The sequence below is a fragment of the Pempheris klunzingeri genome, chromosome 1 (assembly GCF_042242105.1).
Source record: "Pempheris klunzingeri isolate RE-2024b chromosome 1, fPemKlu1.hap1, whole genome shotgun sequence".
NCBI classification, from domain to species: Eukaryota; Metazoa; Chordata; class Actinopteri; order Acropomatiformes; family Pempheridae; genus Pempheris; species Pempheris klunzingeri.
This window is the reverse complement of record NC_092012.1, coordinates 32932546-32957058: the sequence shown is the minus strand read 5'-3', so window position 1 is coordinate 32957058 and position 24513 is coordinate 32932546. Positions and strand designations below refer to the sequence as shown.

Here is a 24513-nt window from a genome sequence, read left to right as displayed (position 1 = left end):
TCGTACGATTTGCAACAACAAAAATATAAAATATCACCAGCTTCATCCTTAAATATAAATATAACATCCTCTCATATAATATGGTGGGGATAAGACAGAGTAGAGGATCATTGCTCGGATAAATTCGGATGTGATCACTCAAGAGGCTTTTATGGTTCACAGTGTATAGCGGTGCATAATGGCTCTGGGTAACTACACAAAGGCTGCTTTGGCGTTGTAAGAACATGTTGCCAATATTGTATTGGTACCGGTGGCCAGATTGGAGTTTCCAGACAGTCTCATGATGAGTTTATGTCCAGACAGGTTTAACAGGGGCGTCTGTTGGCATTTAATTGTGGCTAAGCTACTTTGATAAAGGGATTTACTGCAGAACACAGACCATAAGCACTACCAACGCTGGTTTCATTCATCCTGGGAAAAGACTGCACATGTGTAATTATGTGCATATGCATCCTAAATATTGAAAGCACGTGAGCTAATTATTTCAGTGTACCTCCCCCCTGTGGTGGGCTAAGGTGTGGGTCTCACCTCTGACTCTGGTAGGGACACTTCAAGGACACTTTAGCAGGACAGATATTGCTGACACCAGTTCTCAGCAGAGAGAGGGGGCAGAAAGGATCTTCCTAAACTCTTCAGCACGGCGTTGTCTCCCTCCCTGCGTCTCCCCCCTCATCACTGAAGGCCCTGCTGAACCTGCAGAGTCTGCTCTTGCCCTCCCTCCTCCTCTCATCTCTGCTTCTCATTTCCCTGCTTGGCCCTCCCACGGTAAAGTGGCTGTCGCCGTCCTCTGCTTTCACAGAAGACGACGAGGGCTCCGAGAGTGAAGTCACCTCCAGCCCCTGGGAGTGAGGGTGGGTCGTGGGTGTGTGGGAGCTGCTGGGAAACACGGGGGGTGAGATGGGTGATAAGGGCCCCAAGGGGGAGTAACGTCTCAAGGAAACACCCTTCAGGTTGACAGCAAGCTCCAGAACCAGTTTTCGAGATGGCCGAGGATGGCATGGGGGTACGGGGGCTTCCTGTGGAGTGGAAGGGGGCCCACTGTGGGCTGAAGAGTCACTCTGAACAGGAGTGGGGGGCTCAGACTGTGGAGCCGTGCTGCTTTCCCTGCTGACGGGTGACAGTTCGTCCTCCGCTGCACTGTCCCCTGACTGAAAGGAGAGAGGCGACGCAGGGCTCTCTGGCGTGCAGGGCTGCAGCTCCATGGGGGCGGAGCAGCAGGGGCCGGACACGCCCACTCCATCGACCTCACCCCTGTGCTCAGCTCCAGACCTGCTCCTCGCCTGGGACCCCTGCACACCCACAGTTCGGTAGCTATGGAGCCCCAGTGTGACCTGTGTGGATCCAGGGGGGTCGAGCAGGGGGGCGTGGCCTCTGCTTCGCCCCCCACCGTGGAACAGGCGACTCCACAGATGGCCGAGACGCCGACGAGAGGAGGAGGAGGAGGAGGAGGTGCGCCGCGTCGAGTGACGTCTGATCTGTCTGCGCATCGCCAGCCGCAGATTCTGTAACACGGAGGCCTGGTGGGGGGGTCAGACAGACAGGAGCACACCTCCATTAGAGGTGTTATTTCTATATTTTAGGCTATAAAGAGCATTTCCTCGTCATAACAGGGATCCAGTTTGCCACATCTCACACATTTGTACAAATACATTCAATACACATACATACAAGTATGCCTGCTTAATGTCTTGCTGAGAGTTGGGTGGCATGAACGATACTGCTTTTGTGTCTGTCTGTGTAATTTGTAAGTGGAACAAGCAGTCGCTTGGCTTAGTTTAGCATAAAAACTGGACCTGCCAGCACCTCAAAAGCTCAGTGATAACTAATTATTAAGTCCTGTGTGTTTAATCCATCCAGAAACTGGCAAATGCCCTCCTGTCTGGATTAACTCTTGACGAGCACATTTCCCAAAATATAAGACTACTCCTTTGAGAACATAACAAAAATTAGGCAACTAAAGGTAAAAATTAAATACATTTTATGTGCAATAAGTTACAATAGCTTCAATGCACCCACAGAAATTCAAATAGAAAAAGAGATATTCTCTTCTTCTGGACTGGACTAGTTGGTCACATCTGCTTGCTCAAACAAGCCTCAGAAAAATGGGGCCCTGAGTCCATAACTGCAAGTGAGTGCGCTACCTGGGTGGGGTTGTACACTGGGAAATCCTCCACCGGGGGGATGAGACCCTGGGCGATTAGCTGACCGTATGAGGGAGGGGCCTCTCTCTGAACAAACTCAGCCTCCATGCGAGTCATCTGAGTCTCAAAAGCTCTGGAGGCAGCAGGATCAAAGGAAAGACAAAGAATTGAAGTGATGAAGACAGAAAGTTTAAGGTGATGAGGAAAAGAAACAAACTGTCTGGTACACTCATCAGAGTTTGTAGCATCAGGAGCAGTAAGAGATGCTGACAGAACTTTGAATAAATCACCATAGCAACACATTTTATCTCAGACACTGAGCTTTAAATAAATCACGGGGGCAAAGGAAGACCAGAACATGTAAAACTAGTGTAAGAAGGGGGCCAGTAATTAACAGCCCGAGGTGTTGTGCACCCACCTGTACTCTCTGCTCCTGAGCGAGTGGAGTTTGAGGGCACAGCCGAGGGCGATGACCAGCAGGAGACTGCAGACCAGACTGCCGATCAGAGCAGCCGTGATCACTTTCCTGGGCACCGCTGCCAGGCAGTCCCTCTCATCGCTCCCGTCCAAGCAGTCCTCCTGGCCGTCGCACCTCCACGTCTCGAAGATGCACAGGTTAGTCCCACAGTGGAAGTTTCCAGGTTGGCAGTCATAGCAGTTCTTCTCATCAGACCCATCCGGGCACCTCTTCTGGTTGTTACAGCGCTCGGAGGCTGGGTAGCACACGCCAGTACCACCCTCGCAGGGGAACTCCCCGTCGGGGCACGTCGGGCAGGCCTCCTCGTCGCGGCCTGACGGGCAGTGCCAGTAGCCGTCGCAGCGTTGGCGTTCAGAGTAGCAGCCCTGATCACTGCCGCAGGGACGCTCGCCGGGAAAACAGTAACCTTTGACCTAAGAGGGCGGAGGAGAAACATTTCACTGTGTAGACACCAAAGAAACAACTTGTTCTGTGCACCAACAGAACAGCTCCTCTCTCTTTCAACCACACTAATGAGAAAAGTGTTGATTCCTTGACACAGATAGAAAAGGTGAAAAGAAACTGAAACAAGTTGTGAGACACGTGGAGATGAATGAAAGATGTTTAAATCTGGAGACACAAGAACAGGTGTTCTGAAATCCCGCTGCCCTGCTCCCCGTTTGCTGTACCTGGTATGTGGCGTTGAAGCCGTGTCCAGGGCTGTGAGGCTGGGCCATGTACAAAACACTCATCTGTCCCCGACTCGACTCCAGCAGCGCCGGCCGCCTGTTGTTATGATACGACAGCACCTGTAAGAGGTGCTCTGCCCGCTGCAGCAGGCCATCGTAGACATGCAGTGAGTCTCGGGGCCCCAGCTGCAGGTCCAGCTGCAGCACGATGGGCTTCGGGTCCTGGGTGTCCAGCAACCAGGAACACCTCAGCTCCGCCGCAGCGCTCCTGTTTGCCCGGAAGAAATCTGGGGAAGCAAAGGAGCCGTAGAAGTTCCCCAAACGCTTGCCGCAGGTGGTGTCGGGGCAACCCAGCTCGTCTGTGCCATCAGGACAGTCACGGGCTCCGTTGCAGCGCAGCGTGGCGGGCAGGCAGCGGGTGGACTGGGCCTGGGTGCACGGGAGGGAGCCGAGGGGGCAGAGGCCAGGCTGGGGCTCTGTAGGAGGGGGGGAGCAGCTGCGTTCGTCGGTGGCATCGCCGCATTCGTCCTGGCCGTTGCACTTCCAGGAGCGAGGAAGGCACTTCCCGTTCCCGCAGAGGAATTCATCTGACTGACAGCTGCTCTGACCCAGGTGACCTACAGAGGAGACACACAGCCATAACAGTCTCTATCCCAGGCAAACATAAACATACAGCTGATCCTAATTCATTTATCCAGTATTTACTGTGGACTATAAAAACAAGCAGCTTAAGCAGAGCCAAGATATTTCTATCTAATAAAAAATCCCTTTAATGAGACACTAAATCATCATTTAGTTAGTGTAATAAATGACTTTGTGCAGATAAGAACATAAGAACCTCTTCTTTGCTGATAACTTCATTATCTATATTTCTGATCATTTATATTTTGCACATTCTAAAATGACAAATCTAAAACCACTCAGGTTGAGCCCGGACATAAGAAAACATCAGCATCCTGCCTCGTCCAGCTCACCTCTGATATAGGAGAGGCGGAAGCCCTGGGCTTGCCCGGTGCTGTTGGCCTGAGAGTGGAAAAAGAGCCAAACACGCCCCCTGGTGGAGATGAAGGGCGCGGGCAGCGTGGAGCCACACAGCCTGGATTCCCCGCTCCACGTGGGAGTCAGCAGCAGCCAGTCGCCCAAACAACTTCCTGACTCCGCCACGTCGAAGTTACGGAAACTAGGGCAGAACATTGATCAGTTCAGGGTCCGACTCGGCAGAGACGGCCTGGCGTGTACTGTGTGTGTGAGGGGCTCCTGCTACCTGATGGTGATGACCTCTCCCTGACCCCCCTGGATGTGCCAGCTGCAGTTGATTCCAGTGGGGTAGTTTAAAGGCCAGGAGGGGCTGTAGATCACACCTCTCCGCTCTGTATGGACTTCCACACGCTCACTGCAGCCTGCTGGGTGACAGAGCGACAGAGGGGGGTGGGAACAAACACCGCGGTGAGGCTGGACAACAAGGAACACTGACACTTGACAGAGATTCTTGCATCAATACGTCAAGGGGATGTCGCCATATTGCTGCGACACACAACATTTTATCCAGACCTTTGGTAGAAACTTCGAAACAACGTCTGGACCCAACAGGCCCCCGACCTGGGTGCCTTTCAGAGGAGCTCTGTGCTGATCACATGGGGGCTGAAGCAGCAGCAGCAGCAGCAGCAGCAGTCACACTGGCAGCCCAGGCAACAGCGTCGCCTGCTGCCATCGCACCATTGCTCCAGGGAACAACACGCAGTGTGAGGTGGCCAAGAGGAGCACCAGGAATAAGACACAGGGCTCAGTGTTCGGAGCAGCCAGAGAATCCTGCTGTTTGGTGATGGAGTGTGGAGAGTCGATCACAGAGCTGTGTGAAAACAGGACGGCTTGATGCCAGAGGAGAGCGAGCTATTCGTGTGTTAAAGTGGGACATTACTGTGACATCGCTGGGAAGGATTTTATCCTCTTTCTCATGTTGAGAACATTATATAGCTTCTAAGTTCAATGTTTAATCATCTCATTACCGTTTAGTGCCACAGTAGGAATGAAGCTCCAACCAGAAGGAGCCGTCTGCCGGGGCTCTTAATTAACCAGAACCACAGAGACAGAGCATTAGCTGAACGGGCCGACGGTGATTATCCAACATGGTCACACAGCAGAGAGTCTGCTCACTTCTGCTGAGTGTGTGCGTTTGTTTCAGGCCTTCTTGACGAATCAGTAAAGTCAGCATAGTGAAAGAAGAAGGGCGAGGGAGGGGGGAATCGTTTAGAGCCCCGTGATGGATATCGACTACCTGGACATGGGTGGCTTAGTGCACACACACACACACACACACAGAGAGAGAGTGTGATTTCTACTGTAGTTTCCTCTGCCGTCAAACTGACAGACAGAATAACCTGATGGAGTAAATGTTCAGTATGTTCTGCTCACTTTTAGTTACATCTAAAAACGAGCGATGCACTTTACTGCTGACCAGTTTCACAAGTGATGATGACAGACCGCAGGACGGTCAGTGGGGGAAGAAGTACTCAGATCTTTTACTGAAGTAATGGGCTCATTCATCGGACTGCATGCAAGAGTAACAATGCAGTGATGTAAATTATATAAGACATGATCAGATTGCAAATACTGATGCATCTCTGCAGAAGAAGCATTTTGCAGTTTCTGCTGCTGTTTTTTTCCAAGGCGCCACAATGTTAATGTTCAACAGTGCGTTATGTTTTATAAGGTCGTAAAGTTTTTTGGTAAAAGTAGAAAAATCGTATCAGACAGCAGAACAGAGGGATCAGGGTTTGATTTTAGATTTCATTTTGCTGTGTTGCAGCTTTAAACCCTTCAGTGTTATACCCCTGCTGTGTTCATAGACTGAATATAACATCCTGGAGCTCTGAATCTAAAAAAAAAGATACTGAAACAGAGAAACCGGCCTCACTGAAAAACACATTAGGGCCTCTTCTTCCTCAACTATACAGATAGTGTGTGTGTGTGTGTGTGTGTGTGTGTGACTTTGATCTTCCCAGTGCTCTGTGTGTGTGAAAAGGTGTCAGGTCAACAAGTACTGACACGAGTTTATGATAGTGTGTGTTTAATGGTGTGTGTGTGTGTGTGTGTGGGGGGGGGGCAACTTGTTCTCAGGGTCTCTTCCCACACACACACACACACACACACACACACACACACACACACACACACACACACACACACACACACACACACACACACACACACACACACACACACACACAGATCTTAAAGCAGCCGGTCGGTTTGGCAGCCTCGTCCTTTATTTCCATGCCAATAAAGTGCAGGATATGATAATAGAAAGGGAGAGAGGAGGGGTGAGGGAGGGGGAGGAGAGAGACAGAGAGATAGAGATAGAGAGGAGGGGTGGGGGTGGGGGGTGGGGGGGGTCTGCTGGCTGCAGAGAGGCAGTGATGTAATGCTGATTGCAGCATCACATTTGTGAAAGAGCATCCATGTTTCCACACTAGCCCCGATCATTCAGCCACCACAGATCGATACCTGCGGAATGAGAGCCTCACCTTCTCACTCCGTGGGATCACAACAATGACAACCCTCCACCCACAGTGTCACTTTACCCCCCCAACACACACACACACACACACACACACACACACACACACACACACACACACAGGGACGTCCGTGAACAGCAGGTTGAATGGGAGCCCTCAGTGATGTGAGCAGCTTTGTAAACTACAGCCTCCAATCATGGCACACAGGTAAACAACCACAGACAGGCAGACAGACAGGCAGGCAGGCAGACAGACAGACAGACAGACAGACTGTTCGTTTAATTCTCTTCATCATCTGGATGTTTTTCTGCAGAGGGACTGGCAGCACAGACACACAGAGCATGTGCACAGATCTCCATCTGGACATCACAGCTGTGTAGGTTGCATTGTTGTTCCTCACCTGCACAGAGCAGCGCGGAGCGGAGCCACAGCAGCCCGAGCAGCAGCTCCGTCAGCCCCATCGGTCCTGCGGGGACTTCGGCTTTCATCTCGGGCACGGTTCGTTCGACATCTGCGTCCTCCGGCGAGGCTCCCGCGTCTGTTTTCAGCACGGACACACCGACAGGTCCCCGCTGTGGAAAAGCATAGTGTCCTTAACAGCGAGCGAACACGCCACAGTCAAGCTATCTACGGCAAACCAAGCGATTTCCGGTCAATGTCTTCAAAATAAAAGCCTGAGTTACTAAAGCCCAAACAATGAAAACTAATCATGGATGTACACAAAAAGAAACATCAGCTATATACTAATAAACTCTAAACCATCTACACCATAGTAATGTACGGCTAGAAGCTGGGTGGCACTCTATTTAATCAGCTCTGTGGAAAAAAGGATTGACTTTTTCTGTTTTTTTACATCAGTAAAGTAAAGTGTAGTAAAATTAAAGGTGAAAAACTTAACAAGAGACTGAAATAAAACAATGTCTTAGTAAGGTCTAACCGGCAGATATGGACCATTCAAACACTGTATTCAACTGTATAGTTTTAAAGGTGGAATATGCTTTGGTCTTTCTATCTTTAGATTATAAACCAAAGATGCATCGTGAGGTGGTGATGTAGAATGAGATGATTTTTAACTGACTGAAGAGGTTTTATTTTGAAGAGACCCCCACCTAACTTCCGCTGTAACTGCGGTCCGCTTCATGTTCTGCTTGCCGCAGCTAATGAGACAAAGTGGTCCACATAATTCTGTGTGTGTAGGGGTCCTCCTCTGCTGCTGCTCCCCGCTGAAGGAGACTAGCATCGGGGCAGAAGCTGCAGAGGAACCGGTGACACCGTCTGCGTGCTGAAACGAAGAGAACATCCATGATGTTGTGCCCCCGGTCCCTCCATTGTAGTGTGACGGATTCTGGGCTCTGTAGGCCGCCTCGCTGCTGCCCCCCTGCGGCCTGATGGTCGGACTGCACAGGTCTCTGAGAATGTGAACATTCAGTAGTTTGACATGAGATGTCTGCATTTTCACTGAGGGCGCGAGGCCTGTTTAGAGAGGAGATAAGGGACATGAGTGTTTCAGCCCTGGTTAAAAGATCTAAGGACAAACAGTCAGGTCCAGACAGGAGCTGGTGCACCAGAGGGCCGAGGGGCAGGAAAAGGCACCGCTGGGATTCGAACCCAGGATCTCCTGTTTACTAGACAGGCGCTTTAACCAACTAAGCCACGGCGCCGGTGATGATTTGGGCTGAATTAGAGCTTTATCAATGAGCCGGTTTATGATGACTTCATATCTGCTGCAGTGATGCTAAAGGTCAACAGTAGTCTAGTGGGAGAGAAAGAAGGAAAGAATCAGGTTTAAATACGGCCTGGATGCTGGTGGAGGTGATTTAGGGAACATAAATGCTCATGGCTGCACTAGATGTTCCTATAATATACATCTGTGGTGCTGGTGTGATCATATATTATGTAAGAAGACCTCAGCAGAACAGCTCCTGTTCCATGGATTGTGATATATAGTGATCTTTTTACTTTGTTGAGTCAATTTAATTCACTTAACGAATTTTGTTTTTTAATCTAAATTGATTAAATTGTCATTTTGAAGGGTTAATTTAATAAAAGTGTTAATATAGTGTGATAATTAAAATGTTTAATGTACTATTAATTTGATATGTATTGATCTAATTTAATCCAGTCTAGTTCCTGTTCTTCAGAGGACACTTTAGGGGGACTCCTAAAGGTAAAATAAGTCTTTTAGATGTGGTCCCACGTCTCAAGAGTGACCTCCTCGTTTGTTTCTTGTCATTTCTGAGCTGATATCTTCCAGTCTCACGATCTTACAAATAACTATTGATTAATGATTAACGTTGTAACCGACAGCTGATCGGCGTACCTGAGCACCTAAACCAAGCTACTTGCATGTCTCATTGAAATCACTCCAGACAGGTGAAAAAGTATCGGACTGAACACCTGAATACAACACAAGCCTGGTGTGTGTGTGTGTGTGTGTGGTCTCTGTCCTTTTACTCAGATCAGTGAGGATGAGGAGGTGAGGTGATCTCACTGACTGATGACAGAAGGAGACAGATTTAAAATGAGCATCAAGGCCTTTTAGTCAGCTGGTGTTTGCGGTCAACAGCACTGACCGTATCTGTGGATTAGATGGAGTCACTGACACGATGTTTCTGGAAAGATTTCACATCATCAGTCTGCTTAGATTAAACCTCCTGAGCTGTTTCTATTCATCGTTTTATGATTATTAATCAGAAAGAAGACAAGTCACTACACACAGAGCATGATATTTCAACAATTTATTCAACAACTTCGTAGACATTTCCTTAAGAAGTTTGCTGCTTTATTTGATGTTTGAATAAGTGCGGGAACCAAAGCTTTTTACATGCACATGGTCTCAGCACAGATACAGGCTATATGTTTGTCATTTCACTTGTCTTTTTTTAAAAATCACACAGCAGCTGATGAAGCTTACCAACAACCAGTTCAATGGTATACACAAAAACCAATTTTTCTGTTTGAATTAAAATATAACGCAAGGAAAAAGAACAAGTAAAAACCTACAAAGAAAATAAAGCTGTAAAAATCAGAAACAAATCCTATGAACGGCGCCGAGTGGATGAATCCGTGAATAAATGAGTCCACGGATCTGCACGTCACATTGCTCAGCTGCTTTGTCTGTGTTTGCACATTGGTTAGTTTTTAAATTAATTCTTGTAAATACTATGAAAACAAAATGCAAGTCACACACTCAGCAAACAAGAAACATTCCTTCCTTTGATTGATCTGGAGTTCCCATTAGCGGAGGGGAATGGGCCTTAAGGAGGGGTGACGGAGGAATGGAGGGGTGCGGGCTTCACCTTGAACACCAGATCATAGTCCTACATGACATTCACAGGGGCAACCATGTTTTTATACATCTTAAATACTTAATATGACTTCTACCTGAACGCTGCTGTTTAAAGTGTCTGAATCTGTTTCAGGTGCAGTGGAATTAGTCTTTGGCTGCCCCCTGCGTGAGTTCCTCAGACAAAGATCAAAACCATCCCAGCACACAAGTCAACAGCATTAATCAACAACTGCAGGTGCCACGATTCAACGAGTCTATTTGGTCTGTGTCTGAGGGACTACCGAGCCTTTTCAGTCCCACCTACCTCCTTGTTTACTCTGCAACTCATACATTTTCTCCCCATTTTCTCCCTTGGGTCATGTGTGCGTGTGTGTGTGAGAGTATGAGACTACTGGTGGGCACACTGCACCCCCGGGCCATGGTGGCCGCCCTCTTCGTCTGAGCTGTCGTTGTAGGCCTCTCTGCGGCCTCCCGACGTCGAGCTCTGGCTGACGTCATAATCCTGCAGGTCCACCTCCTCTGTGTCTCCGGTGATGATGGGCGGCTCCGACCGTGAGGGCAGCATGTCCTCCAGCTCCTGCACGTGGGACACATTTGACATAACGCAGCATTAACGGGCAGCCTCGTTGTGTTTGCAAACCACAGAGGGAGTGTAGCCGTTACTGTGGAAGAATAATAACTCCATTCAGAGTGCAACATCCATGGGGAGAATAAGGTGTTACTAAGTCAATAAGTAACCCATTTATGGCCAGAACAGCTCTAATCCATGAATGGAATTACTGGTCCACATTTAGCTACAAATTCTTACTGGTGGAGGACCTAAGCCTTCTCATTCAAAACACTGAAAGGAAGGACAGTTTACTCGTTCTAGTTGACAATTACAAACATCTATACAGCCAATAGACGACTGTTATATGGCTTCAATTATTTTTAATCACTTGAAGTCCTGCTGAAATTAAAAACTAAATTTTACAACGTGGCATAAAAATACTTAAGGAAAAAATTTAACTATTATCAACTAATTGTTTCAGCTCAGTCCATATTTCAGTAGGTAAACAGAAAAAAAAGCTACGAAACAGGAACCACAGCAAACCGTAATTCTCCTTACCTAGAAAACTAGTTTTTCACCCAAGACGTTTGAACAAGTTAGAGAACGAGCCTCCACTGGGGAAAAGTGCACTTGCAAACATTCTAAACTAAACTAAATTTGTGTTAATGATTTCACTGCTGTTCAAGTTGCCATGTCACTCTGGAATTTATAGTTGTATCTTCACTGTACTGTGCAGAACAATACCAGAGGATGACAGACAGTTAATTATTAAGTGGAGTAACATGTCGTACCACAAGTTTCTCTGGGCTGATCCAGTTGTTGCTGGGGAACTGGACATCGAACTTCACATACAGATCTCCCTTCTCAAAAGGGTTTCGGTACTGTGGCATGCCCTCTGCTCGCACCACCCTGACGGAGGCTGGAAAAGATGCAACATGTTAGAAAACAAGTTTAATTTACATATTACTTATACTGCATTATAGCGGATTCTTCCTGCAAGTACGCCATCAGAGCCTTTACCTAATCAATATACAACATGTTTCAGGTGGATTTAAATGTGGTAGTATAAAGAGAGTTCACCTGGTTCAATGACTTTGCCGGCAGGGTACTTCACAACGATCTGTCTTCCATCTAAATGTTTCAGCATAAACTGGAAGCCGCACAGCGCCTCCACCAGCCCGATCTTGTGGTTCATAAACAGGTCATTGCCATCTCGCTTGAATGTCTGACAAAAGAGAAAGAAAAAGGAAGAGAGAGAGTTTGAAAAAGTTAATCAACCAACAGACCTTTGACTTTAAACCAACATCATGGATAATTTGTCTGTGAACTGTATCTTGATCTAGTTGATGTCTGAATGCAAGCCACAACATTTGTTTAGTTTCTCTTTGGTTACTAAATGCACCAAGAAGCAAATTAACCTGCCTGTCTATTGGTTATTCATAGCTTGACTTTCTACCTTATTTCCATCCAGGGAGTGGCATGTCAGTAACATCCATAGTACTAGCCAATACCATGCATTACTGTGGCCGGCTGCAGCAGTCTATTTTGCTTAACTCATCCATTAACATAGTCTGACATCAGTAATCGACACCTCCTGGGAGAAGAGAGCCAGGGGCACTGCTACAGCTCAGCCTGCTGTTCCAGTTTAGCCAAAAATCCCTTTGCACTGTGAGAGGAGAGCTGGCTGGTGAAGCCCTACAGAGACAGACAGAGGCAGCTAGCTGTGACAGTCGAGTCGTCATTGCTGGTTAAAAGCTTTGATCCCTCTGTTCGGTTTGTTTCATACTAATTTTACTGATTGAGCATAGAGGTGATGACACAGTAGACCACAGTATTAATGTTAACCAGTCTTTCTTCAATTCCTGCTAACAAAGAGGTGGTGTGTCTCACGTCATTATCTTACTCAAGAATCAAGGACAGCCCAACCACTCAGGAATAGCATCCCTCTCGAGTATGCCAAGTGTGCTGGTTAGCAAGGCAACAACAGACAGAACCCACACCTAACATGCTGCTAAGCTTGTAAACCACATTCATTTCAACCAATGAACATCATGTAAACATTTCGTTAGGAATTAGGTATGCCAGGTATTAGACAAGTCCATGGGCCTGTCCTCATACCAGAAATAATCTTTGATTTTAATCACACAGCTAACCTTGAAAAACCTGGTTTCAAAAGGTGAAAAAGCTTTTCACCTGTAGAGTACGTTCAAAGTCTGATTTAGTTCTATGCCCAATATGTTGAGATACTGCAGTGCATTCACCTCTAGTTTAGTGGTGCTCATTTGACTGATGTACTGATTTGTATGAGTGCAAAGTTAAAACTCAATTCCACGTCACTGATAAGAGAGGACACCTGGTCCAACAACAGCAAGCTATAATTCTTTGAATTTTTGCTTTATCTGAAATCAAGAGAATTTGGCAATTATAGGTAGATTAATACTCGTCATGGCAGGTATCCACGGAAGTAACATGTCCCAAGTTTGTACAATGATCAGCTCTGACAGTACAGCACTGTCAAGACAACCTGGTCCTCCACACTCAGACAGTCGAGAGGTGAGAAGCACCACCAGCTGGACCCGACTGCTGTGCCAAGCTGCTCCTTATACTATATTATGTGTAACCCTGTTCATCACAGCGCTAGGTTAAGCTGATTTGCAATGAAACTGGTAACACACACAGAGGAAAAACACCATGCATGACATTTCAGCCTCAAAGCACAGTACACTGCCTTATTAAAAAAGATCGCTAATGCCCAAAGTGTTCATATACAGCACTGCACTAGTCTCTAGTTGGCCAGTGCACTGCATTATAATTCCCCTTAACACTGCAGATAAATAAAGTCGAGGCTGACGACAGGGAAAGACAAAGGACAGGTCACCTGTCTGCTGTGCTGTCCTAAGCTAGCTGGCTAGTCAACATATAAGCATAATAAGTGCACACTGTAAAGACTCCTGTCCTCTAATTACTTCCCAATATGACACTTTATTCTATTATTTATTAAACTGCCTGAGCAGGACTGAGAAAAAAAAAAAAATCATACAGATGGGGCCCGAGGTCAAAGCATCAAAGCAGAGCTGAAGAACAAGAACAGCAGACAACAGCTGACGAGGGAGTTCAGAGAGTGAGGTGTGATCTCAGTGAGCTGTTTGACTTTGGCTTTTACTGTGAGGCAGCTGCTGTTGAGCTATATTCACTGATGTAAGAAAGCTTTGGTTAATAAGGGTCCTGTTGCTCTGCATTTGCACAGCTTTTGCTTTTTTCTACTTAGTTTCACACAAGGCAACTTGTTAATACAAACAGACGTGGCAACTGCAGTCCTAATGAAACTTGAGCTTGTTTTTATTTAATGAAGATGTTCATTTCTATCTGTGTAGAAGTTGTCGATAAACCTATTCTTAACTGTTTGTAGGGACTTTTGGATGTATAAAAACTCCACTCATATACAGCATATGTACATCGATCTCTGCAGCCACAAGCCTGTGTTCCATGTGACATGCACCAAAAGCCACAAATAGATGTTTCACGGCATACGCTATGTTTTGTACATATGGGGAACCTGACAAGCACAGTTTAACTAAAGCCCACAAAACAATATCATCGCCAAAGAATCTCTGTGGAAGCTGTGGCCTGGTGCGGGAAGTTGGGTTAGAACGAAGGTAGCCTTTTTATGTACAGGATTAATTAGTAAACTGACACATAGAACAATGATATTAGAGTATTTCCCCTACTCTGTGTCAATGGGAGAATAGAGGGCAGACAGAGACGACCATGGCGACAGTATTGGGGGACTGGCCCACCTACCTCATGCTCTTTTTCCTGCAGGACAAGGACTATATCCCCTGGCTCGACGCCAGGTGCCTGGTCAGCCTCCCCTCCAAAGGTAATTTTCTGGCCGTGTTTCATGCCTTTGTCCACGTGAACCTCCAGAATCTTCACCTCCTTCACGACTTTCTTGCCCTCACATTTTTTACAACGGTCTTTCTCACTGATAACTTCACCTGGAGCGGGTTAGAGAAAACCAGGTGAGGCCACAATAATATGCAGAAGAAATGCTTCACCACACTTTAGATCACTGTGTCCCGTACCTTCTCCATTGCAGTCAGTACACACAGACTGCATCTGTTGGACCATCCCTGGGGCCAGCTGTCTGATCATGATGCGCATGCCACGCCCCCTACATGTTGTACATTTTTGTACAGCGCCCGTCTTGCCTCCTTGCCTGCATACACGAGCACACACACAGATAGATTTAGTTTGGACTTAAGGAAAGTCACAACACTGTCATAGACAAGCAGACATCAATGTGGACCAGAGACGCCAGGCTGGTTACTCAACTTACCCATTACAAGTGCTACACAGTACATTCTTGCTAAGTTGTAGTTTAGTTGTTTTCCCATTGTAAAGGTCCTCCAGTGACACCCTGTAAAAAAAAAAACAGTGATTTAGATGTTAAGATGCTGTTAAGTGACACAGGACAGACATTAGCATTGACCTGCACTGAACATCAGGGACATTTTAACTGATCCAAAACACCAGAGATGATAAGAACGAACAAACTCAAGTAGAAAAGTAAGCTATGAGTGTTCATGTTGGTCTTACTTGAGTGGGTGGACCATGTCCTCTCCTCTTCTCCGACCCCCATTCCTGGAGCGACTCCCCTGGCCACCCATGAATCCAAAGAGTCCACCGCCAAAGATGTGGGAGAAGATATCGTCCATCCCTGGGCCACCCCCACCTCCTTCCCGCAAGCCTTGCTCTCCATAGCGGTCGTAAAGCTCCTTCTTTTCAGGGTTGGTCAGCACCTCATAGGCAAAACTGATTTCCTTGAACTATGTTTTGAGAGGACAACAAGATGTCATTTCAATTGACAGGACAGTGGAACTACACAACAAATTAAACACAGGGAATGCACAAAACAACAACAACTGGTAGCTTCAATTGACTTAATGATGCTACAAGGGGGCAGTATAGAAACCTCTATATGGAGGATTAAAGTGGTTAGCATAAAATGTGCAATATTCCACATTGTATTCAAAGGGGAACAGGCAGCATCCATTATCTGTTAAAGATACTCCGATCACCTTCCACAACAGATTTCATGAGTTCAAACTCAAACTGCAAAAGAAAAGTAAAACTAAAAAGTAAGTCTAGCCCACAGTCAGCGCTGAGGAAAATATAATCTGCAATCTGACGCTTCAAGACACAAGGTCATCACACTGTGGCTGATTTTATATTCATTTTGCTATTTTACAAATGTTACAGTCCACTATAACAACACAAACTGTGGTTTGGTAGATGACTCCCATCCGCCCCCATCTTTCTAGAGATTACCATACTGCACATTGACGACTTTCCCCAACAACAGGAACAAAGCTCTGGTTCCCATCACCCCCCAACTCTGTTGGCTCCCCATGTTAATTTGAATAGAAACAGAAGTATTTTACAGCCACTGTTAAACTCGCCTCTGATGACTAATTTCAGTGGAGACTAAACCAAGATGGGCCTGACGCAGTCTTACCTTGTCACCAGCATTTGGGTTCTTGTCTGGGTGGTATTCTTTCGCCAGTTTCCGGTATGCCTGGGTATTTTCAAAAGAGGGGGGCTATGTTAGCTGACATCAGTCTCATTGTAGTCGTGTGTTTGCTGGAATCACACACCTGCGTCACTCAAACACACGTGTGGTAACCGTGTGTACCGGTTTCGCAACCACACGTGCATCCCCGAGGGAACCAGATGTTAAACCGGCAAAACACGGCTGTAACTGCGTCAAGCTTTTAAATAAGCCAGCGTTAAAGTTTATGTTCAGTGACAGACAGCTGCCGAGGCGAACAGCTTCATAAAGTGAGGACAAAGTTACACACTACATGTAACTTCATTGTGCCCGTAATTACCGTGTTGTCAAAAAACGGCAGCTCAAGATGTCTGACTATTTAATCGCTAACGTTAAGGCAAACGTGCGGATGCTAATTAGCATATCTCGCTAAAGCCACAGATGGCGTTACGTTGTCGCTACAGTTTCCAAATGTGACAAGTCTTTTCCATCCTGACTAATTAAGAGCCTGGAAATAGAGTTGACTGAATACCGAACACCACAAGCGTGTCATTTTATAGTTTTGACGAGCCGAGAACACAAGGAGATGTTTAAAATATGCTAGGTGTAGTTAGCTAGCTGATGCTAAAGGAGGCTGTAGTTAACGTTAACAATCTAACCTGATGTTTGGCTTTAACACTATATCTCGTGAATTGCCTATTTATTTTTAAGTGAAAAACACATCCAGTCCCCACTGCAGTGAAGACAGTAAAAGATCTTATTGATCTTAATCTTATTGACAAAAGTAACATCAGCGTTACTGTACGGCCGAACTGACGTTCAGTTATCAAAACTCTAGTCAGCTTCTTGTGAATATTTTGTCAAATTTAGTACACAAATGTATGTCTGCCAGTTGGCTACCTGTTAGAGACGTCCAGCTGACGGGAAACACAAACTATATCGATACCTCTACCTACAACCTTCGGCGGACTTAGCTAGCTACATGACAAACACCTGAGCTAAAGCTAACGTGAGGTCAATCAGTTGATTACTAACGTCACAAGCTAATGCTAACTCAGTTAACACCACCTAGCTCTGGGTAGACTTTACCCCTCTTAATTGTCCTGTTTACGATTATAATGAGAAAAAAATCCAGACTAGCTGTAGCTAAAAACGACAACATTCACCCGGTGATATGTAATCCATCAGCGTTAAACATTACAGCCGTATCGTCGCATGAGTATCGAGGCCAGTTAGCTTGCTAGCAGGCTAGCCACACTCACAGCTAACATTAGCTAGCTGCGCGTAGCAACGCATTTCCTGATTGTAGCAATTTCAACATTTTGAAGCTCGAAACAGAAACGAAATGTAATTTCGTCGTTTGTTCAGCCTCTCTTGTGTTGTTACCTTCTTCAGCTCATTCTCAGTTGCGGATGGAGACACTCCGAGAATGTCGTATAGTTTTGTATCGACAACAGTCGCCATGGTGCCGCTGTGGATGTTGCTTCAGCCGGGAGGTGGATGGACAAAGAGAAGGAGCCGGTGGAAAATGTTTTCCTCGCCTCGTGTCTCCGCTTCCGGAAAGTTTGACGCTGTGCGTGTCCGCTGCTGCCTCCAGGCTGCGGGTGTGATGCATGAGCACCACTTTAAAAACACTACACTACACTACGGGATTATGTCCTGGTGTGTAAGGTTATATAAACAAACTGAAGATACAAATACCTGTACATATTGTTTTATTGTGTTTAGAGTGGAGTGACACCGGTGATTATGATTATCCTCATCAACATGGAGGATCTGGGATGTTGGTGATGAATGCTGAGCTGGAGTATACAAACACGATTCATATGGGTTCGGCATTGACTGTATGCAAGACAAATATTATCAAATAATAATAATATGATATATCAAATAATACAGCCGAACTAGTAATTACACTGCATCTAGATGGTTTATATTAATAAAAAGTAATGATGGTGGTTTATTTCAGATATTCAAGCTACTATTTTAGAAAATGAGGTTTTGGATTGGCAGTTCTTACAGTTTGCAAAGTAGGGTTTGTAAAATCGAGTATACCAACATCTATCGAATATTTTGCATAATACAGCCGAATTATTAATCAGACTGCATCTAGATGATACATATTGAGAATGTTAAGCATATTGGTCAGATATTCAAGCTAGTATTCGAGAAAATGTAATTTTAAATTCTTGCAGTTTCCAAAGCAGGGTTGGGTCTATCGAATATATTAAATATCTAGTACAGCTGAATTAGTAATACCACTGCATCCAGATGATCTGTGTTAAATTAGTTTAAATTAGTTAGTTTGGATAATCCAATTGAAATACATTAGTTTGAAAACCGTGATGAGTGACATGATCAGTATCATGTATGATCAGTAGATTATTCATCGATACTATTCCACAAATGCCCGTGAGACTGGGTTGTATCATTAGGTAGAGCCAAAGAGCTTCACATCACTAATAAACACATGTCCAATAATTGATATAATCTATTTACTGTCGAGCTCTAGCAGGCACGTGTGCGTCAGTGGTAGCCATGGAAACAGGATGATGGAGTCTATATCAGAGCCCCGAGGCCTTTACAACTTCCGTTTGGCACCTGGACCTGACACGAGCCGACTAAACCTCTCTGCTTGAAGCTGAACTTTTGCATAATTGATCGTCTTCAAAACTTCTGCAGGAAAATAATTTGTTGGAGAACCTGAGAGTAAAACTTCCCTGTGAAAAAGGCTTTTAATTGCCCCCCATGCAGCAGCACCAGCTCACTAACTCCTTCTGTGCTGGTAAGACATCTTTAATATCACATCTAATTTATTCATTCATCTTAAAAAAAAAAACCTTTTCAGTAAAACAAATCATTTAAACTCGTGTAAATTGTTGAATTTAAACATGGACATTTATCAGAACTGTGTAAAAAAAAACACTTTTGATGGAAACTGTAAAATGAACATGAGGCGATAATAAGTGGGTCATATTACGGATTGAAAAATGTAGAATAATGTATTAGTGATTTTAAAATATTTTATTTTACTATCAATTGTGGCATTGATTATTTCTAAACTTGTGTGGGAGAAAATATGGCGACATGCCGTTTTTCAAAAAATGCCATTTAATGCCTTTTTCGAAAAATGCCAATAAATCAGTTTTTGTTGTTCACCATGGAGACGATGGGACGTTTAGGAGCTGACGTCAGGACGTCAGGACGTGCAGGTGTACACGAACCAAACGTTTCCCCTTTTATTATGTTATATTATATTATTATTTCCTGATGTAGTGAAATGTGTTTGAGTTTGGGGGTAGAGGAGAGGAGAGGGGTTTGTCATGGAGTGTCCAGTAATATAACATATATCTCTCACAGGGACCATCCTGCTGTACATTTACTTTTGGTTCCTAAAGAACATTTAATTACTTCATTAATCTAATGTTCCTGTTCTTTTACTCAAGTGAGATTTTGAATGCTGGCAATGGAGCAGGTAATGGAGTATTTTAAATGTGTGTTATTTAGTAAGCAATATATTTGACAGCGCTGCTATGACATCTGATTATTGGGGTAATGTCTCAGTAATTTACAGGTTACTGTAAACCAAAGCAAATGTTGGAGATGGTGACATCTTGAATCACACATTCATACGAGCCTGACAAAGTGCATGAGGCACATCTCTCTCTCTGTTTGATCATTGTTTTTAGTCTCTGCTGTTGGGGATTAACAGTCCAGATATGTGCATGTACACAAACATGTCCTTTATGGGCTCCAGTAGTCCTGTCTTTAGGACATTGTGTGTGTGTTTTATACATACTACATTGGTATGGGCATTATTTTGTATTTATAGGCCTTTAAGCCTAAGAAGTTTGACTCATGTCATACTTTTTTTCTCCCCCAGGTGGCAACGATCCTCCTTACACTCCTCCTTTTGCTTCTCCTCATGCTGCTCTTCATGCTGCTCCACTCCTCCCTGATGTGCAGGACGAGGACGGAGAGCTGGATGTTGTCGGTGCAGATAAAGAGGATGGGCTTCAGTTGGATACACAGCGTCTCACAGAGATAACAGAGAGGAAGACAGTCATGGCAGGATTTGATGGGTCCAATAGCATGAGAAGAGAGGAAGACCTGACTCACAATGATGATCGAAACCCTCAATCTCCAGCTCCAGGAGGAGGAGCAGGCAGGAGGGGACCAGGCTCCTGCTCAGAGACCCAGGTGGTCTGATGACAGGGACTCAAACTAACACCATGATACTCATCAGGGATCACTAAAGCCACTTGGCAGGGCGGCTGCCCTATTTAACCCTGGTCTGTGCTTCTGGCACAGACCAGTGATTTTAAGGACAGTGAACCACCTGAACGTCCATTCACTTCACATGGCTGAGAAAGGTGAGCTCACCTCTCACCCTACTCCCCCACCTGAGCTGCTGCTGTCCACCGTGGACACAGTATGAGCTCCTGACTTTTATAGTCAGTCATATATAAGTGACTTATATAGTGGGCGGCTGTGGCTCAGTGGTAGAGTGGGTCGTCCCTCTATCAGAAGGTCGGGGGTTCGATCTCCTATGGGTCAACATGTCTAAGTGTCCTTGGGCAAGACACTGAATGATGTGTGAAGCGCTTTGAGTAGTTGAAATAACTAGAAAGGTGCTATACAAATACAGACCATTTATTAAATATAAAAACCAGAGGAATTAAAGTTTGCCACTGTGTAAACTGACTACACTGAGTGCAACACACATTTATACATATAATATCACTTTTTAGTCATTCAGAAATAAGTTTGGCTGTTTTACTAACCATTCCTTGTCTCACGTTAAACCATCTGAGCTGCTGCTGTTCACAGTGGATGAAAAAGGGAGGATTGAGTTTCTAAGAAAGAAAGTGAGCCGGTCAACTTTAACATAAATCAGGGAAGTAATTGTAAAATAATTTACTGTGAAAATCTATAATCCAAATGACTCACTCATTAATTACTAACACTTTTCAAACTTACTTTATCTTTGAAACACGTATAGACAAAAAGGTGACTTAAAATAGTCTATGACATTAAAAAAGCTCAGATAATATCTGCTATAGTGTAAAATACATGTCTAAACACAGAATATTACTTATCTTGTATTTCAAACATTATTTGGCTGTCTTATAGAAGAAGTCTATATTCTCTTGAATTAGGACCGCGGACTACACCTTTAAATATGAGCCAGAGAAAGTAATATTCTGTATGTCGTTGTGTCAAGCTGTTATCCATATAGTACTTGTTCAGTAATTTGAGGATTACTCGTCTTATTGACCCTTTTCTTTATCTGTCTCACCTCTTATCTTCCTCTACCATGTGAGCTCCTCACAGGTGTGAGCTACCTCTGCTCTTCCTATATAAAATGACTTCAAAGTTTCTTTGATCCGGAGTTTCTTTGATGACATAGAAGAAATGATTATTCCTGACATGACGAGAGGGATGACAGATGATGAGATGGAGAGCAGTGGTTACCTGTGTTTGAGTTCACTAGTAAGTACAGTTAGCAGCATTTTAAAGAGCTATAGAACTGAGCTGTACCTGTGACACTGATTCATGTAGACTGGAAGTGAAGTTTGGGAGACACTGGCAGCAGACAAAGAGAAGGATCCTCATTCATGACTGGGTTTTTTTATATCACAGGACTGGACTCTGTCTGGGCCTTTGGTCCTCCTGAGTGGATGCCAACCAAACCTCACAAAGCATCAAACATCAAACAACCAATCAGATGTGGAGAAGTTTCAGAGGGAAATACTGTTCTTTTTACTCCACTACATTGATTAACTTACATTGATTAACACCTTCTCATTCTCATCCAAACTTTAGTTAATCAATGGAGATTCAGGTTAAAATTTGAATTTGATTACCAAATAAATCATGATGACTGAATATAAGTTAGAATGAGACTTCATACTACATGGTATGCACTATAAATGCAGCTTTTTTAGGAAATCACTGAGCCTTGATAAACAAATGTCTAAAAACACACAAACACATGATGAAAAACGTTATTTTGATTGATAACATGCGATGTAATCCAACTACATGTGTTTTCAACAGGCCTACCTGACATTTCACTGTCTGCGTTCTTGTTTTCACCTTAGAAATATAGAAAATGATTTAAATCTGTTGAAAAGATATGATGCACCATAAAAACTATGGAAGAGCCACTGTTTTTGTATGTTTTGACAATATAAGGAGTGTGTCTGGCTCGACTCTTTGCATGTATCATGAATGAATACAGAAGATGCTGCCTGCACAGTGTGTTTATCATTCAACCATTTAATAACACCAGATAATCATCCACTGCCTTTACAACAGAAACCGTGAAATAACGATCCTGACCATTACAAATGTACTGACAGTTTGATGGCTGTCATGTTCTTTATGGGTTTGTTTTGTGTGTGTGTGTCCTAATCAGCTGTTAAGTTTAATAACCCTCAGGTGTGATCTGCTTCTGTTTGTGATTATGTGTTGGGTAATTTATGGACTATTCTGTATTATAAAATCTTTCTGCTTTATTATGAAATGCTGTGAGATGTTTGTTCCTTTGATAAAGCACTGATAAACACGTGCCTAACATAAAAAGATGTTTATTCATATGATAACACTAGTTATTATTCATTTTAAGGTGTCTAAACACAGGGCTGATTCAGTACATCTCTCAGTACATACTGAAGAGTTTCAGTGCTATTGCCATGAAGTCTCCAAATAAGTACAAATTCAATTTTGAATTCAGTTAATGAATTTAAAGTGGTAATGAGTGACTCATTACTTTAATGAGCAAATTGAAGATATCTCCACCTCTAATTAGTCCTAATTGTAATTAAGGATATTTTTCATTTTACAAATAAACAAATTCACAGAAAAAGGATGTGTGATATGCCACAAGGCAATGGTTAATGTTTGAGGTGTTGTCCTGGCTAAACAACTCTAAAGTTTTTAGAGATTTGTGTTTGTACGTGTTCAGTTTCTGTGGAATAAACACTTGAGATTTGTCCAAACTTTATGTCTGAGCAGTAAACTTTTCTGTTGCCGTTACCTTTCCAGACGTAATTTAAAGATGTTACATTTGCATAGCCTACTTATGCACCTCTCCTCTACAGATGCACAAAAATAATGGCTCAGTTCTATCAGATGTTATCTAGTTGTTGACCAAGTGATGCTTAACCTTCATTCAACCGCTCAGTTTTGTTGTTGTTGGTCTGGTTAACAGTTTTATTGTGATTTATGAGACTTAAACTAGTAAAACCTGCTGTTCAGCAACATCTCACTACCACTATCATAATATACCAACTATTATCGTACATCTTGACTATCTTATGGCTCTGTGCATGTGTCACAGAGGACCACATGACCAGAGCCTAATGCATGTGGCCTCGAGTAGCTGCAGGTGATAGATTTCAGGAGGGTGCCTTGAGCATTTGACAGGACAAATGCATCATGACAGCAAAGGGTGAGGAGAGCCTATGTGTGAGAAAGAGAGTGAGTGACAGAAAGAAATTAAAGAGAGCACCGCACAGCACTTTGTTCAAGCAAAGATTCATTACACATGATCCACACTATCCCAGTGCCTTTTTTCAATGAGTTTTGAAGCAGAACTGAACAAATTGCAGCAATTGGAACTAATCAGCCATAAATCCTGTACTCTCAACCCTAAACTACGTCTCACGGTTCAAACAATTTAGCAAATTAATCACGCTTAAAGCATTTCTGTTTCAGCAAAGCCCAACACCTTCCCCAAGTCGTTTCTTTTCCATCTGCATGCCACAATGTGCGTCTTACCGTGTCGGAGCTTCTCCAGCCCATAGGTGGTGCCATTTACATCTGTCTCGGTCACAGTGAACAGAAAAGCTCACACAGGGAGGTGAGTAAGCTCTCGTTTAATTCAACAGAATGAAATTATACAACCAGTGGTTAAAATCATAAATGAGTCCCATATAGGCTACATGTCTGTCTCTTCAGGGAAACAGGTTGTGCTTGTTTTACACACTCAGTTCATGGGGAAATTGAGAAGTTACATTTTCTCCTGGCAAGGGTGGGGTTTGGGAGTGGGATGTTTGCTATAAGATTCAGTCCAGTCCCAACATTTCATACTCCATAAACGATCACTCATGGCCCAAATGCCCGTATTCTATAAAGCTCACAGAGAGGATATAGACAGTTTTCTCAATTTCTTACCAAAATAAGTCTCTTCATGTGCTCTTCCTGAGGAGAGACTGAGTGGAGCGTACCCTCTGTGTCCGTGTGTGTGTGAGGTAACCATGAAATCTACATAATTATTATAGAAACATCACATCATTATCAATGTCATCATT

The 24513-nt window shown here is 44.3% G+C and overlaps 2 protein-coding genes and 1 non-coding gene across 3 annotated transcripts; all 3 read right to left on the bottom strand.

Moving 5' to 3' along the window:
• Positions 1–632: 632 nt before the first annotated feature.
• On the bottom strand, positions 633–7266 carry lrp3 (low density lipoprotein receptor-related protein 3). Its single transcript, XM_070835127.1, has 7 exons — positions 7206–7266; positions 4552–4690; positions 4262–4467; positions 3288–3904; positions 2560–3032; positions 2142–2274; positions 633–1517 (listed from the first exon to the last, which is right to left on the bottom strand). Exons 1-7 carry the CDS (start codon positions 7264–7266, stop codon positions 633–635), a joined length of 2514 nt encoding a protein of 837 aa, XP_070691228.1.
• A 1126-nt stretch (positions 7267–8392) lies between these two features.
• On the bottom strand, positions 8393–8466 carry trnat-agu (transfer RNA threonine (anticodon AGU)). The gene has a single exon. It is a non-coding gene; the product is annotated as a tRNA-Thr (tRNA).
• A 1062-nt stretch (positions 8467–9528) lies between these two features.
• On the bottom strand, positions 9529–17725 carry dnaja2a (DnaJ heat shock protein family (Hsp40) member A2a). Its single transcript, XM_070830097.1, has 9 exons — positions 17582–17725; positions 16163–16222; positions 15244–15473; positions 14984–15064; positions 14730–14863; positions 14446–14642; positions 11725–11869; positions 11436–11563; positions 9529–10671 (listed from the first exon to the last, which is right to left on the bottom strand). The coding sequence occupies exons 1-9, from the start codon at positions 17657–17659 to the stop codon at positions 10483–10485; spliced, it is 1242 nt and encodes a 413-aa protein (XP_070686198.1). The 5' UTR covers positions 17660–17725; the 3' UTR covers positions 9529–10482.
• Between the last annotated feature and the right edge of the window lie 6788 nt (positions 17726–24513).

What these genes read in the sequence shown, in the direction of transcription:
- lrp3 (XM_070835127.1), bottom strand. Translation starts at nt 7,266, where the DNA reads ATGGGGCTGACGGAGCTGCTGCTCGGGCTGCTGTGGCTCCGCTCCGCG. An exon ending in GCTTCAACGCCACATACCAG is followed by an intron (nt 3,033 to 3,287) that starts GTACAGCAAACG and finishes CCGCCCTCTTAG; the next exon opens with GTCAAAGGTTACTGTTTTCC. An exon ending in CAGTGTACAACCCCACCCAG is followed by an intron (nt 1,518 to 2,141) that starts GTAGCGCACTCA and finishes CCCCCCCACCAG; the next exon opens with GCCTCCGTGTTACAGAATCT.
- dnaja2a (XM_070830097.1), bottom strand. Translation starts at nt 17,659, where the DNA reads ATGGCGACTGTTGTCGATACAAAACTATACGACATTCTCGGAGTGTCT. An exon ending in CTGAGAATGAGCTGAAGAAG is followed by an intron (nt 16,223 to 17,581) that starts GTAACAACACAA and finishes GAAAATACCCAG; the next exon opens with GCATACCGGAAACTGGCGAA. An exon ending in ACCCAAATGCTGGTGACAAG is followed by an intron (nt 15,474 to 16,162) that starts GTAAGACTGCGT and finishes CTCAAAACATAG; the next exon opens with TTCAAGGAAATCAGTTTTGC.